The sequence below is a fragment of the Rhinolophus sinicus genome, linkage group LG06 (genome assembly GCF_036562045.2).
Source record: "Rhinolophus sinicus isolate RSC01 linkage group LG06, ASM3656204v1, whole genome shotgun sequence".
NCBI classification, from domain to species: Eukaryota; Metazoa; Chordata; class Mammalia; order Chiroptera; family Rhinolophidae; genus Rhinolophus; species Rhinolophus sinicus.
In genome coordinates, this window is record NC_133756.1 from 155057834 (window position 1) to 155075469 (window position 17636).

The 17636-nt window shown below is 40.1% G+C and overlaps 1 protein-coding gene across 1 annotated transcript in view; it reads left to right on the forward strand.

Annotated features, from left to right (window-relative positions):
* LOC109435473 (fatty acid desaturase 2-like protein FADS2B) overlaps positions 1-17434 on the forward strand; it is a 31357-nt gene extending 13923 nt beyond the window's left edge. The window contains exons 5-12 of the mRNA XM_019713408.2: positions 4773-4898; positions 7457-7517; positions 10204-10280; positions 10481-10578; positions 11564-11660; positions 13450-13529; positions 15447-15572; positions 17026-17434. Coding sequence (XP_019568967.2) covers positions 4773-4898; positions 7457-7517; positions 10204-10280; positions 10481-10578; positions 11564-11660; positions 13450-13529; positions 15447-15572; positions 17026-17077 — 717 coding nt within the window. The 3' untranslated portion in view covers positions 17078-17434. The remainder of the gene's footprint in view (positions 1-4772; positions 4899-7456; positions 7518-10203; positions 10281-10480; positions 10579-11563; positions 11661-13449; positions 13530-15446; positions 15573-17025) is intronic.
* The last annotated feature ends 202 nt before the right edge of the window (positions 17435-17636 follow it).

The window sequence follows — 17636 nt, forward strand, 5'->3', positions numbered from 1 at the left end:
GTAATATTACGTTATAATATGTACTAAATTTAGATTTTTAAATTTTTATGAAATGGTTTATAATATATATGTTAAAATTAGAATTTTAAATTTCTATGGAAAAGGTTTATTTGTATTTAAGAAGGTGTAATATTTTTTTCTTACCCCAATAAACTATTTGGCCCAACCCCTGGCATCCCCCATTAAGGAACTACCTTGCAGGAGAAGGATTATGGCTTTAAAAATGAAGACGTGCCATGTAATTCATGAGTGGGAATATTCTTAGAAGGGCTTTGAACATTTACTGCTGGGAAGCTAGGGGAATCCAAGGCTGAATAATCCGGGAAATAAAGGAAAAGATGCAGGAGAATGGATAAAAGTGAAGAGAAAGAGGAAGAGTGGGCAAGGTAGGTCAGATGGCTCTGTTCCAGGGTTGAGGATTGCTCAACCCAGAATGATGGAAAAAGCAGGTGGCAGTGATGGCAGGTGGTCTTATCCCCGCTGACATAAGCTCCTGGAGGGCGTGCATACTGTCCTATGAACAACCGCGATGCAATGCCCAGCAGAGTGCCCAGCACGTAGTAGGCCATCAGTAAGCATTTGTTGAATGAATGGATGAATGAATGAATGAACCAACCAAGGTCTGCTAAGAGTGGCTTCTAGTCCTGACTCTGTCCGTGCTCACTGAGTGACCTTGAGTGACTCACTGTCTATCTCTGGCCCTCGGTGTTCTCGTCTGTACTATTAGGAGTTAAACCAGGTCTCTGCTTTTCTACAACATTCTAGGATTTGGTGACTATGTACCCTGGCCCAGAAGGGTAAGAAACACCTCAGAGCCTTCCACTAAGCCAACTCCTTGCCTTCAAGCAAGGCCCTCTCAGGAAAAACTGAAGTCCCAACGCAGAGCCTATTTGTTTTTCCTTAATGCAGTGGTTTTATATTCAATTAGGAGGTATTTGGTTAGAATCACCATCACATCCTACCCTGTTCTCAGTTGGGCAAACTGAGGCTTAAATACATTAAAATAACAGAGAGTTGGATCAGGATTCATATTAGATATATGTCTGTCCCCCCAAACAGAGTGAATAATATGCTGTCATTTTATGTGACAAGTTTCGTGTAATGGGAAAATTCTTCCAGACACACTATGCTGCCCTTTATCCACCAGTGTTAAATGGATGAAGTGTTTCTAGATTCACTCAGAAATCTTTATCAGAGAAATTAAGCAGAGATGGTTTCTTATGTCATTGTAAGATTCAGGTAACAGACCCTCCTGCCCTCCCTTCCCTACTCTGAGGAAGGCGAAGGAAAAATGAGACTCATCTCCCTGGAGATAATTGGCAGTTGATTTGGTGCCAGTGTATGAAATGTGTGGAATATTTCAAATAATATTTAATAACATTTAAAATATTTAAAAGCTGGTGCTTTTTTAAAAAAACATTGATTTCCCATTGGTACAAATTTATACACAGCTCTCTCACTATAAATTGTGTCTCCAGAAACAGTATAATCTTTTTTTTTTCCAGTTTCTGGTGTACAAAACGATGTAATAGAATGTTGTAGAAAAGCAGAGACCCAGTTTAACTCCTAATAGTACAGACGAGAACACCGAGGGCCAGAGATAGACAGTGAGGCACTCAAGGTCACTCAGTGAGCACAGACAGAGTCAGGACTAGAAGCCACTCTTAGCAGACCTTGGTCAGTTCATTCATTCATTCATTCAACAAATGCTTACTGATGGCCTACTACGTGCTGGGCACTCTGCTGGGCATTGCATCGTGGTTGTTCATAGGACAGTATGCACGCCCTCCAGGAGCTTATGTCAGCGGGGATAAGACCACCTGCCATCACTGCCACCTGCTTTATCCGTCATTCTGGGTTGAGCAATCCTCAACCCTGGAACAGAGCCATCTGACCTACCTTGCCCACTCTTCCTCTTTCTCTTCACTTTTATCCATTCTCCTGCATCTTTTCCTTTATTTCCACTCTTCCAGGAGTAATCAGCCTTGTTGGATTCCCCTAGCTTCCCAGCAGTAAATGTTCAAAGCCCTTCTAAGAATATTCCCACTCACGATTTCACATGGCACATCAATTGATTACACATCCAGTTACTCTCCCCCCTCCCAGAAAAGGCACCAATATTGACAGATATTGTGAATCTTTGTAATTTTCCTTCACTACCTGTGGGAAAAAAAAAAACAAACATATACATTCCGGTCTTCGTGGCATTTGCACAAAATAAAAATGAATAGTCTGAAAATAAAGCACAAAACGTCTGCATACATTTTGGACTTCTGCGCAGTGTTAAAATCAAAATGGACTCCCTGTAGCATATTTCTCCCCACCCCACCCCCAGTATGTATATTTTGTAAACTATAAGAATCAAGTGTTATTATAGGGATAAAGAAGCAGAATAGTTGAAATTAAGACCTTCTCTGAAAATCTGGTCTATACTGTTTCCATGACTACATCTTAAAACACTTTTGGGGGGAGGAGTGTCAAGCACATTATTTCTTGTAATCCTTCCAAGAACCTCATCCATTTTACAGTTGAGGAAATTGCCCAAGGCCACACACCTAGTAGCAGGGCTTAAAACGCAGGATGGTTTTAATCCAAAGCCTGGATTCTCTATACTGGCCCAAGAAAGGTCCTGACTTGGAGGTGAGGAATGACTTAGGGTGGCTCCTGTATGGAACTTGGTGCCAGGGTAGCCTGTTTTGCATGTAGCTGATAATCCTCACTTCCCCATGGATCACTCCCTCCTTTGTCTCCGGCAACTGTACTTCCAGACAGAAGGGCCAGCGTGAAGCCAGCTGCTTTAGATCACACCCACAATCACCCTGACCACTGTTCTAAGCTCTAGGACCTTGATTTGTCAAGATCCGCTCCCTTACCTACCACGAACCAAAACCTGTCTGTCATATTATCAATTTCCATAGATACTCATTGGCTAAAGGGTATAGTCAGGTAGTGAAAGAGGCCAAGATATCGGCTCTCAGAGGATTTAATTAAAAAGAGAGAATCATTGCTTATCGCAGCGTGCTTACTTAATTGTATACTGCTCCCATTAGATTATATGTTTCATAAGTGTGGGAACCCCACTTTATCATGTCTATCTTTACATTCCAAATACTGCTTAGCTTGGTATTCGATATATGGGACATACTTCAAAATAAATAATGAATGGGTGAATACACAATTGTAAGAGTGAGTGAATGATATACAATTTGATAGGAGAAATGCATTCTGTTGGAGCCCCAGAAAGGGGAATAGAAACGATAACTACACGTTGAGTTTGAGATATCATGAGACATCCAAAAGGAAATGTTTGGAAAGCGATTACCCTTTCATGCATGAGATTCAGGAGAGAGATCGAGGCTGGAGAGAGAGAGATTCCACTGTGAGGATATTAGGGAATGTTAGAAGTGAGGAGAGACTACTGCTCCTAATGGGCTCGGGGGTGGAGTGAGGTTGCTAAGAGAAAGACTGCAACAAAGACCCTGGGAAGGCAGTGCTAGCACTTACAGATTTTCAAAAAACCCGTCCCCTGTACAATAGATGTATAGTGTCCAGACCATCATAGTACAACAGAAAGAAAATCAAGTCACATTAAAATGACATGAGTTATTTTAAATTTCCTAACAGCCACATTTTAAACAGTAACTTTATTACTCTATATATACTCAAATATCATCATGTCAACAGGTAATCAGTATATAAATTATTAAGACATTTTTCATTCCTTTTTTCATCCTGAGTCTTCAAAATTCAGTATGTATTATACACTTATGGCCCACCTTAATTTGGTCACATTTCAAATGCTCAATAGCCACACGTGCCCATGGCTACAGTTTTGGACAGTGAAGATCTAACGCATGTATAGACCAGTTATTGGGAGATGTCAAATACACTGTAAAAACATACTGCTGCTTATTCTTCTGGAAATGATTAACACAATAGGGGAAAGGAGGGGAAACTGAATATTTCAGTGTGCCAACCTTTTACATACAACATTTCATGTCTCCGCAAATGACCCACAGAGGTGAATATCTTATACAATATTTACATGCAATTGAACCTTAAAGAGGGTGGGTAATTTGCCCAAACCACACAACAGTATTTATACATCTCATATATGAAATGAGGTTGATGTGCCTCTAGATCCTGTGCTCTATTAAGATCTTCAGACTCTAATTCAGAGACATCAAAATCACAAACAACCTAATCAGAGATGATTGGAGCTTGGCATCAGCTAAACTATTTTTATTCTCGTTTACTTTTACGAGAGCATTGAAGCCCAGACATGCAACGATCTGAGCCAAGTCCCCCTAGGAGATCACTTCAGATCCATGATTCTTTGAAATATTCATTGAAGTAGGATTCCTGGGGCCATTTTTTTTCCCAAAAAAACCTAATTAAAGTCTTGGAGCTAAGGTTTCTTTTTCTTTCTTTAAAAAAAAAAATAGGAAGAATACTCTCTGCCCCACTTACCTTCAGAATTTTTTTAAAATGAGAATCAAAAAAACAGAAGGATGGAAAAACATTTCATTTCAACAGATTTTTGGTTTTTTGGTATCAGGTGTTACTTGAGCAGGAACTTATGTTCCTGAATCAGATAATTATTTGTTTGTAGGCTTTGAAAGCCTCTGTCCAATGAATCATTCTTTGATCCAGCAGTGGGGTCAAGTTATGTCTCATTCTGACTTTACAGATGCATGCAGAAAACTCTGATAGTGAGGGATATTTCAGGAGAGAAATCTCACCACAGCTAATGAACACTCTCTTCTCCTCAGGGCCTGTCAACAAAGTGGTGGAATCACCGACACTTCCAACATCATATAAAACCAAACATTTACCCAAAAGACCCAGATATTGATGTGGGCCCACTTTTCCTGATTGGAGATTTGCAACCTGTCAAGGTATGTTTAGAAATCCTAAACACCAGAAAATGTTCTTGGAAGTGGTTCTTAGAAAGACCTATAGCTAGTCTTGGAAAGATCAAGCTGGAGGTTCCAGCTTCATGCATGTTCTTTGTAAGTCCAGGATATAGATTTAAAATAACTGTTGTAAAATTAGAAGGATACGTGGAGTGCATGACTCTATGTCCTTAAAAGTTATTTCGTCTAACCTCCTAGTATAAGAAATACGACAACCCATATCACTCTGCTCAAACAATCCTGGTGACAAACAGATCCCTGCCAGTTCCTGTCAGTGGCTCTGAGGCAACACACACCGATGTTAGATAGTGAAACTAGGTGACTGAGGTTGGCAATGACTCTCCAAAGTTCAACAAGGATGTGGAGACATTCACCCAGAGAAGACAGGTCTGTACATTCCATCAGCACCAAATCACAAACACCTACGAGTAAATATCTAGTTATTTCAACTAATTCTAGCTCAGTTAGAAGAGGCTATGCTGTTATTTTCAGTTCATGCTCATTTTGGTTCATTTATATATGAACTATAGCCCAAATGCCTTGCAAGACAATTAGAGATCCCACCTCTAATTTGGACTTCTTAAACAACAGAAAAAGGAGAAAGGTCAACTGCACAATTTCTTACTTGCTGCTATTTTTCTCAAAACTCACCTTAAAGTTATCATGTAAAGGACCATCATCAGGTTTCTTAGGAGGAAGTCTTTCAACAGAGGAGAAATGAGGATATCCACTGATATGTGTCTCCTCAAGGAGAAATGATGGGTCCTGAGAGCTGGGCACTTAGGAAGAGGCTGCTATCTCCTTCTAGAAGAATTTAGGAGTTTCATACAAATAAGAGTATAGTTTGTCAGTTGCTGCCTGGGCATGGTGACGCATAAACCAAAAATTTACAACTTTTTGAAAATAGGTTTTCCTAGCTTTGGGAGACTCACTCTTTTCCCCAGCTGATTGGGAAACAGTCTCTTGCCTAGATTTTGAAAAACACTCCTTGGCTGTAATCATGAATCAGTCGCTTTTGACCATGGCTCCACAAAAAATTGGACCTCTCTGATGTTTGTGAACTCCATGCTCATCACTAAAATTGTGACATTTGTCTTCTCTAATCCCCTCCCCCCCCATGAAAAAGGGAGACTTATGTCACTGACGTTCATGAAGCAGCTTAATCGTCTCCAGAAGTGCCTTCTTTAGAGCTTCACAAATGATGGGGCCCACCTCTCCAAGTTTTACAGCTACTCTTGGGACATAGCCCTAGAATCTTAGGGATCTGTACAGTGTAGTTTCAAAGCTACTGTATAAAACATTACTTAAAATTGTTTAAACTGTAAAATTCAGTGTTGCACATCAAAAAGTAGTTCTGATGCGTCCTGAACTCTTCCTTTCTTCCCATGTTACTGCCAATCTTTCCATCACTTTCTTTATTCATTCCTTCAACAAGAGTTAATTAAATCTTGTATGTGTCAGGTCCTGTGCACCTGGAAGACTTTAAGTCCTCCTTTGAAGTGATGCTCAAAATCAGCCTTTCACCTCGGTTCGCCAGCTTCCAAGCATTTTTCACGAACTCCCTTTTCCCAGCACTTAAATATTTGGAAGTTAGAGAATAGCTGCAAAGAGCTGCTATTACTTCATCACCATGACATTTCTTTTTATTTATGACAGTACAAGAAGGAAGGACCAACCCTACTATCCAAATAAGAGAATAACTATGTATCTAGGTAGGAAGGTATTGAAAGAATAGGAAAAGCAAAAGTCAAACACTGTCTATGGTGTAACTAAGTGAACATACAGCAAAAATAAAGAGCAGGACGTGAATTACCATTCATTCACTCATTCCTTCAATTAAACATTTATTGAATGTCTGCTAGTTACTTGAGATAAAACCATTACTTCTGTACCTCCTCTCAGGGTATTTGCTGAACATATTAACTAAGGAGACCCCTAGAAAACGAATCAATTTCCCAGTAGTGAGATTATATATAATATCATTGTGTCATACAAATAGTAAATCATAGCATGAGATCCATGATGAGAATACAAAGGAGGAAAACAGGACAGATCAGAGAGGCCATACCTATATCTTTTATCACATGACAAATAAATATCTGTTGAATGAATGAATGCAAATGGAGACTAAGCTTCAAGCATAATTTTAAACACCACAGTTAAAGAAGAGCTAAACAACAAATAAAAACTTTTCAGAAATGTGTCTTTTCGATCACTACTCTACTCCACATAAGGACAAAAAAATTCAAAATGGCTTCTATGGGAATTTTTTTAAGTGATCACAATCCCCATAGTCAAATGGAATAAACCATCCATGCAAGAATTATCTACAGTTAAGTAAAGCAAAAAGATGCTACAGTATTTCCTCCCATTCCAGTTCTGCTTCTTCCAGTGCCTCAAGTTTAACCCAATGAACTCTGATCAGATGACTCTTTCCATAGAGATTTTAGACAGAGAAAGAAAAAGAGAGATAGAGATGTCCTTGAGTGTAATGACCAGAGTGTTCTCTCTTATTTAAGTTGTATTCTCTCTCCATTCAGTATGGCAAGAAGAAAATCAAATATATTGACTATGAAAAGCAGCACCTGTACTTCTACCTGGGTGAGTCTCCTTGGAGCCACGTTCCTTATCATTCCATTTCCTTGAAGCAAGCAGTTGTCAAGCCAGAAGTCATGACTGGAATCCTCTCACAGAGAGACCAGCCCATATCATATTGTAACTGAGAAAAGCAGCATGTCTTATTTCAGACTTACTGAGAGCTGATAATCTGAAAAGGCCAATGGAGACGCAAATAGAAATTTGCAATAGGCATCTCATCACTCTAGGTATTGGGCAGGGTAGGAGATGCTATAAGAAAGATGGAAGACAAGATGCCAATTAAGGGGTCTTGTATGTGGGACTCTCATTGTGGAAAGACTAAATACCTATCAATAAGAAAAGAATAGTGGTATTTGGAGAGGGAGGAAAGCAAGATAAAAAACAGAATGCTGAAACACTGACAGTATGATGCCAGAAAAATTAGAGACCCAGGCATAAAAGGCGACTATAGCGCTTCCATGTGAAGGAAAGCTGGCTGTTTCCATGGCTTTCATAAACCTGTAGAAGATATTTTGGTGAATAGAGACAGATAGATGATAGATAGGTAGATAGATGACAGGTAGGTAGATAGATGACAGGTAGGTAGATAGAGGTAGATAGATGATAGATAGATAGATAGATAGATAGATAGATAGATAGATAGATAGATAGAGGTAGATAAGAGAGAGAGAGCGAGAGAGAGAGAATAGATCTAAATGTGGGCTGTAGGTCTAGGCTTGAAAGAAAATAGGGTAGCTGAATAATGCTGATATCAATAAAAAAAAAAGTCAGGAGCAAAATGCTTTGCTCTTAACCAAAATCAAACTCATGATAGCTCACAAAGAAAGTTTTGTGGAACCCCAAAATATGTTCATCTAAAACATTTGGGAAATAAACCCAAATCAGGGAAGGGTCCAAACATTTCCTATAGATCAGTGATTCTCGACCAGGAGTAGTGTTGTTCCCAAGGGGACATTTGACAATGTCTAGAGACATTTTTGTTTGTGACAAGAGAGGGAGAGGAATGGTACTAGATCCAGGGGATAGGAGCCAGGGATGTAGTTAAACATCCTACAATACACAGGAGAGCTACTAACAACAAAGAATTATGTGGCCCAAAATGCCAACAGTGTTAAGGCTGAGAAATGCTGTTACGGATGATCTGATTTCCCCAAATGTTGGCTGCCAGTGGCCGTCTCTAACATGCCTGAACAGGATAGCCTGTGTGCCCATTTCTGGAGATATGAGGGTCAACTGCCAATGGTGCCCCTCCCATTGCTGGAATTCTGCAGCCCCATCTATGGTAGTCACCTGCTCCTTCACTTGCATGACCAGAAAGAGGAATGAGGACATCAGTGCCCCATTTTGAAAGGCAACTGATCCTCAACCCAATCCAATGTGGGTTCACATAAGAAAAAGTTGTTAGAGTTTCTTTTTCTGAACGCTCCTCCCCTAGCTGCAGTGGTGCTAGATGCCCTGAGCTTATAAAGAATGAATGAATGATGTGGATCCACTGCAGAACGCCCACCTCACAAAGCTCACTGCCCTGAGCAGCTGTTTCCTTGTGTCCTTTCCCTCCAAATGCCAACTTAGCATCTCAGGTACAAATTGAGTCATACTCAAACTGTCAAAGAGCAGCAGAGCAGGACACTTGTTAAAAAAAGGAAAGACAGATTTTATTTAGGCTACTGCATTAAGGGAGAGAGACTTCAGTATAAACTGAGCTCAACGCTGCTGAAAAAGAAAAATGGGGGACTTTTTAAACACTGTGGCCTGCTAAAGGAAATTACCAAAAGATGTTGAGGGATGAGAAAGTTGGTCAATGGGATTAGGTCATCTGTGTCTGCTAACCGGTGAGTATGGCCGTGAGGCTCCTACCCTCCCACAGATACTGGGAGACAGGGCCCTATCCTTAATGATTATATTTCAGAGGGATGACTCCCAGGTTCTTGAGGAAGACATTTCTGGCTTGTAAAAGATACATCTCAAGGGGACAGAGAAAGGATTTACAATTGTAAGATTTCTAACATAAATGCTCTAAGAAAAGGAAGGTCATCCCAGGGAGGTGACCCTGAGCTGTCAGAAACTATGCCAGGGCTTATTCAAGTCTCTTAGTGTGGATGGTGGATGAAATGGTTTGTGCTCAGAGTTTGCAGAGTTTGAGAGTTTGCAGACCAACACAAAGCCTAGTCAGGAAGTGAACTCAGAGGACCTGACTAAAGTTTGGTCAAGGAGAGAGTCTGCCAAAGCCCAAAGGGCCTCCATAAGACTCCTTTGCACTCTATGCAGCCTCCCTGGTCCTGGGGGAGAAGCCAGCAAATAATTCTCTGGCTGGGAAATGAGCACACCTTCTTTATTTCTCCCATCTGGCCATATTATGACAGGGCCCAATCCTACAGATTGTGAAGGACTGAAGGATTCCATGGACCCTGAGAAAACTTAAAAGCTCACAGCAGAAGCTTGCTTAGGATGCCTCCATCAAGAATGATGCAGATCTTCAAAGATTCCCTAGGCTCCTTGAGGGAGCTTGAACAAAATTACTGGTTCACCCTCAAAGACTCAAAAGGCCCCATGGAGTTCACCATGCTTCCCTTCTCCAGGGAAACATTGCAGAGGTGGCGTGTTAAGGAGGTAGACTCCTGCTAACCTACATTGATGTCCCATTCTGCTCATTTATTCACCATCTTTTTTTGTTGTTGTTCTTTTTCAGCTGGGCTTCCCCTCCTCATGCCTGTATATTTCAACCTACAATCCATGCAAGTGATGTACCTTCAAAGGCATTGGGGGGTGAGTAACTTGACTCATTCTCTGAAGCTAAAACAACTAGAAAGCAGGAAGTGAAAAATGCTTGGTCCCTTCCAGATAGAGCTTCCTTGAATAACAGGACAAAAGATTCAGCCAGTACATGAATGGACCCTAACCCAAAGAAGGGGAAACCAATGAAATTGTGTTCAGGGCATCTAATTTTCAAGCACTTCTCTCTACAGGATATTGCCTGGGTCAGCAGTTTTTACATCCGCTATTTCATCACATTTGGCCCTTTCTATGGAATCTTCGGAACGGTGTTGCTCATATATTTTGTCAAGTAAGAAAGCAAGAACATCCTCTTATTCCCATAACCTAAATAACCCTTTTACCTTCCTTATCTAATCTATTTATGATTAGCATAAGATTATAACACCATGAAAATGTAAAAAAAAAAAAAGTTGAAAGAGTTGAATAATAAGAGCTCCTTAGGGGAAAAATATTCCCAATCTTTTCTTTCTTCCCCCACTTTCTTAACTCCCAATTGCAGTATTCCACCTGATCACCAAATCCTTTAAAACTCTAATCCAGTTGGACATGATAATCTTTGCCAAAGATAATGGAAGGAAAGGAATTTTTTAAAGTTATTTTATGACTAGAGATTTTCCCAATACCAAAATGACTTTCCACTGAATAGCCCTCTTCAACATCCCAATTGATTCCCCCTCATTATTTCACTTTATTACTCTAAATCCTATATAAGCATAAGGACAATGATAGGTAATATGCCTCAGACACTTTTCTAAGGGCTTTGCATGCATTATCTTATTTGATGTAATCCTCACGCAGTCCTGTAATGTAGATAGTATCATCTTCATTTTTCTAGGAAGGAAGTTGAAGCTCAGAGAGATTAAATCACTTGCCCAAGGCTATGGTGCAAGTAAGGGCCAGGGGCAGTGCCAAACCAGAATTTGAACCCAGCTCTATCTGATGATAAAGCCCAGCTGTCAATCACTTTGCATATGCTCTTAAGTTACTTAGGTATCTTTTGATCCTTGCACTGATGGTACAGCAAACTGAAGCACTGTTCCCACACATGAGGCATCAAGACAGGTCATGTGACCAAATACCTAGTGTGTCATTTCTAGATACTTGTATAAAGGGCCTCCAAAGATAAAAATAAATGACCACTACTTTATCGGAACCTTTGAGTCCCTTGAACTTCCTCCAATACTCAGCCAGCTCTGCCAGCCGTTATGCAAGCCCAGTGACTGGAACCATAACACCTCAAGAAGTCATCACTTCCTCCTTTTATTCTCCACAAGGTTTCTTGAAAGTCCCTGGATTGCGTATGTTACACAGATGAGCCACATACCAATGAAAATGAGCGAAGAGGAGAACCGAGACTGGTTCACTACTCAGGTGAGAATGAAGTTCCTAGGAGAGGATCCTTCAAAGCACACTGATTTAGAGTCTGGTTACTTTCCATAATAAGAATTCATGTTTATCAAATGCTTGCCAGACACCAGACACTGTCAAAAGCCTGCATGTAGCTACAAGCGATAGTTGCTATGGTTATTCCCACTTGACAAATGATAAGAAGTTGAGTAACTTGCATAAGATCACACAGCTAATAATTGGTACAAGCAAGTTTTAAACCTAGGCAGTTCAATTTCAAAGATTTTGCTCTAAACCAAGGGTCAGTAAACTACAGTCCAAGGCCCAGATCCAGCCCATTGCCTATTTTTGCAAATAAAGTTTTATTGGAACACAGCCATGTTTATGTTATCCATGAACACTTTCATGTTACAACAGCAGAACTGTGTAGTTGTGACAGAGAATTAAAATATTTACTGTTGGCACTTTACAGAAAAGGCTTGCTGACCCCTGGTTCCATATGACACAGCCTTTCCAGTAAATCTGAGACTCCTAGAATTATGGAATGAATTTTATACCTAGAAGGACCCAAGAGCACTTCATTTCATTGTATAGAGAGGCCTCATAAGGAGATTTGACATGCTCTCCAAGCACAGAGTTATGACCACTGCAGAACGTCCCTGCCTCCTAAGCCTTCCACTAGCTGGGATGAACTGGAGCATCCGGCCAGAGTACTGCTTCCTTCTCCAAGCTCATCCCCAAATTCAGTGGGCCTCCCATGAGGCATAAAGTAGTGGTTCTCAAGCTCTTTGGTCACAGACCCACTTTATACTCTTAAAAGTTATTGAGAACCTTAAAGAACTTGTGTTTACACAGGTTATATTCATTGATATTTACTATATTTGAAATTAAAACTGAGACATTTAAAAAATATTTCTTATTAACTTCTTATTAATTAAAATAAGAATAAAACAAATACATGTTAACAGCAGAGTGATGACACTATCCCATGTTTGTAGCCTCTGGGAAAATCCATTGTACTAGCATGAGAGAATAAGAATGAAAAAGGCAAATAGTGTCTCAAAAGTATTATGGAAATAATTTTGACCTTGCAGGTCCCTTGAAAAAAAGTCCCAGGGAACCCCAAGTTTCTCTGAAGTACACTTTGAGAAACACTGGCATAGAACAACCACAAAAATAACATTCAAAATGGCAACCACCCCAACTAGAACTAAGCCTTAGAAAGGCATTCAACAAAATAACCTTCATAAGTGTTTTTAATCTTTGCAGTTTGTAGAAGCCTACAAACACCTTCTCAGGATAAGGCTTTTTAAATGCATAAAATAAAATGATTAGATTACCAAGGAAAGTACTTACAGTCAATGCACTTCTATGCACAGAACCCTTGGTTAGAAGCCTTGAATGCCTTATTCCCCACTTAGAAGTCCTTCAAATCTACTGTGTAGAAATGGGATTCTAACCCCTATAATCTCCACCAGATTCCTATAATCCCACTTCCATCTGCCAAATCCTCATTCGTTGACACCATAGTCTTTGTATCCAAAAGCTAATGGTGACTCAGTCCCCTCAAATCCTACACACTTTTTCATACCTACTGCCTTGTATATACTTCTTAGCAAAACGTCGTATTGCTTTCTTAAATGTAAGCTCCTTGAGACCTGGAATTGTGTATCTTCTTCATTCCTCATAGTTTCTTACACAAAACAGGAACTCAAATACTTGTTCAATGATTGACTTAATGAAAGAATAAATAAATGTTTTCTCCGTTTGACACGTGAGCTTATTTACATCTAACATAAGCTTGTCTTTGCAGGTCTTGGCCACGTGTAATGTTGAACAGTCCTTTTTCAATGACTGGTTCACTGGACATCTGAACTTCCAAATCGAGCACCAGTGAGTGATAGAAACCGTCCATGATAGGGGAAAGGGCTGTCACTTGTAATAGCCACCCATACAGTCCTGAGCAGAGCCCAAGGCTAGGATCTCAGAGGGGAAAAAATGAACCAGAATTCTCTAAAGGCTGCTAGCTTTCTAGTAACACCAATGGTAAGGAAGGAAAGAAAGAAAAGAAGTGTGACAACATGGATGGACCCAGAGGGTATTACGCTAAGTGAAATAAGTCAGACGGAGAAAAACAAATACCACATGATCTCGCTTATATGTGGACTCTAAAGGACAAAATAAATGAACAAACAAAACAGATACAGAGACTAAGCTGATGGTTACTAGATAAGAGGGGGATTGGAGGGCTGGGTGAAAAAGGTGAAGAGATTAAGAAGTACAAATCGGTAGTTACAGGAAAGTCATGGGGAAGTAAAATACAGTATGGGGAATATAATCAATAATGTTGTAAAAACTGTATAATGTCAGATGAGTATCAGACTTATCAGGGGATCACTTCATAAATTATATAACTGTCTAACCACTATGCTGTACACCTGAAACTAATGTAAAATAATATTGAACATCAACTATAATTTTAAAAACTTATCACGGGATATGTAGTACAGCATAGGGAATATAGTCAATAATATTGTAATAACTATGTACAGTGTCAGGTGGGTAATAGACTTACTGGGGTTATCACTTTGTGACGTATATAAACGTATAATCACCATGTTATTTTGTACACCTGAAACTAAAAATTTTTTAAAAATTTAATTTTTAAAAAAACTAAACTAAGTAAGAGAAAGGAAGGAAGGAAGGAAGGAAGGAAGGAAGGAAGGAAGGAAGGAAGGAAGGAAGGAAGGAAAGAAGGTGTAACAATCGTGAGTAAATGGAGTGAAATCTGAGGGAAAACATCAGCGATTCAGTTTCCAGATTCCTGTTAATCTAGGAATTGATTGTTTCCTTTGCATTTGGTTTGTTGGCAAAACCCAAGAAAAATTATAGCACTTGGGTAACCAAGTTGTGTTGAAACTTAATTGTAATTTAAAAGTCTATCTGTTATCTATGTATTTAGATCTGAGGTTACAAAATAATCAACAATGAAATCCAGACCCTGCTTCAATTTCCAACTAGTATCTGGAAGTACTTTACCAATGGATCAGTTAGGTGGATATGCCCTAAAATAAGAGAAAAATGATAATACTTTGAGGGTCGATCTCTCCAGAATATTCAGGGGAGAGACGTTCCACATCCTCTTTGTCTGAGCCATATCTGTGATAGTCAGAGAGGGAAAGAGATCTTATACCTATTCATGGAATTTTCTTATGCTTTTTCTCATGTTAGTCCTTTAAAATCTCAGCAAAACAAGACAGAATTATTATTCATATTTTATCAAAGAGGAGGTGAAAACCCAAGAAAGTCATCTGGCTGATTAGTGAAAACCTTGAATAAAAACCCGTCTTTCCTCACTTTTTAATCCTATGCTAGGACTTTCCCCATATACCATAACTATCACATATTGACTATTCACCTACTCATGATGTAGAAGTTAGATAGATAGACACAGACACAGAGAAAGACACAGAGATAGAGGATGGATAGCTCCAGCTCTCTAGGTAATTCAGAATGGTAGAAAGCCCCATACTTTCATTCGGGCTGGCCAAAGATAAACATTTTTGATGGAGCTAATACTTATTTTCTTTGTTCTTCAAACATTGGCCACCCACAGGGCTTACCAAGGGTTAAGAGATGAGATAAGAGTGCTTGGTAAGAGTTTTTGAACTTCCCGGAATGCAAGTACTATGAAAGGTCAAGGTTGGGTCTGCATTGCTGATATAATTTTATTTAGTGATGGGTCAAAGAGAAGTCCATTGGGTTTCTCTGTAAGTCTAAGTTTCATGTCTCCTGTCTCTGTTTCCCTAGTCTGTTCCCCACTATGCCGCGCCATAATTATCACAAGGTGGCACCCCTGGTGAAGTCACTGTGTGCCAAGTATGGATTGCAGTATGTGAATAAGCCTTTGTTGAAGGCATTTGGAGATATTGTCAGGTAATAACAGAGTCTCCTTGACTCACAGCTCTCATTTCCCATCACTGCCGGTTCCCGACCAATTCGCTGGCTTGTGAATCATTCACCCAACAACCATGTATCATCAAGGGGCACCTGTCTGCCCAGCGTGGACGTGAGACTCCAGGGAGTAACATCAGCAACCGCAATGATAATAATTCTTACCATTTACCTCCTGCCTTCTAGTGAAAATGTCTTGCTGCCCTACTGAATTTCAAGCTTCTTAAAAGCAGGACTGTGTATCATTTGTCTTTTACATGCTTTAGAACTGAAGTGGTAGGAGGGATTGTCGAATCATCTGGTCCAGCGTCGCAAACTTAGATGCCCAGGGTCCAGTGGAACATAAATCTATGAATCAGGCAGGGGTGACTGATCCCCTGTATACTGACTCCAGGGGTGACTGACCAACAGTGGTGAGGCCTCAGGGAACTGAAAATTCATAGTCATCTGGAAGAACCCACAATTCCCTGGTGAAGATTGTGCTGGTCAAATTAACAGCCAGTGACCTGGGTTGGATAATGTTCTTTTTCTTTTAGGATTGGGGTGGGGGTGGAAATCACAACAGTGTTTTGAATGAAGCCAACAAGGAGAGGCCCATTCTGGTCTGATCCCTGACTAGGGCTCCAGCTTCACACTCTACCACTCCCCTCCTCCTTTTCTGCCTCCAGATGTCTGGCCTCCCTTTGTTTGCTGCTTCCCCTGCCCTTTGCCTTATCACTTCCTTTGCCACTGTTTCTTCTGCCTAGAATGTTCTTCAAAACCATTACCTCTCCTCACATCACTTTGTCAATATCCATTCATTCTCCAAGGATCACCTGAAATGCCTTTTCCTCCTCTCAGTCCTCCCTGACCTCCATGACTAAGTCCATCACATGCTCTTGCAGTACCCCCTTCTCTTGATTCACGATCTTTATCACAATCATGACTAAATAACATACTAGGTAATACATCATTTAATATGTGTCTCCCAAGCTAGACCAGGAACTCCACGTGGACAGGACTCACCTCTGTCCTATTCATTGCTGTATCCCCAGAGCCTAGAAAAATACCTTTCCCATTATAAAATAAGGTAGGTAGCTGGAAATAGGACGGGTTGATATATAATTGTATGCTTTATCTCATAGAAACTCAGAAAAGGTTTTTTGTTTTTGTTTTTTTTTTAAGACTAGAGAAAAGACAGGTGATGGTTTGGGGTACAAAGAGAGTAAATGCCAGAAAAACTCAGTCTCCTCCATAAAGGAAAGGTGAACTCACCTGCTCAATAACAATTCAGTGTATTTGACTCCCTCCACTGGGCAACAGAGAAAGACATTTTTCAGATAGAGCTGAAAATGACAACACAGCCTCAACCACATAAAAGAGCGAATGTTCCATGGAGCAGCTCCTGTTCCATGAGTGTCTCACCTCCTAACGATTTTGTTTACTCCTCCCACAGGACCTTGAAGAAGTCCGCAGCCCTCTGGATGGATGCTTACTATGAAACATGACGCAGAACGTCAGTCTCGACGTGCATGTAAATCCATCTCTGTAGAGGGCTGGTGAATGTGCAAGAGCTCTACCTGTCAGTACCACTAGGATACCTGAGGGTGCCAGGATGGTGAATTCCAAGGACATATAATAACCCCTTCCCTGAAGATTTCCTCTGCAAATAAGAAGCACAGGAAACACATGATGGCTCTGGCCGGTGGCAAAGGGAAATGGGAGCCCAGTGTTTTTATTTTTTCAATAGGATCTTGAACTTAGTCCAACCAAAGAGACCTTAGTCAATTCATCTCAGTCACTGGGGCATAAACAGGAGTCATGGGAAAGCTTTACTGATGAAATGGACATAGAAAGAAATAGGCCACGTAGAGACCTCCAATGGGGCACTTTTCAAAAAACAGTGCAATTGATCTTAGAAGAGAATCATGTATTTAGAAATTTCTGTTGAAGCACTGATTTTTTTGCTTATTCATTTTTAAAATGTTTGAGCTTTTTCTTTAAAAATTGAGTATAATTAACATTAAAATCTCTTTCAATAGTTCAATATTCATTTCATATATTCAT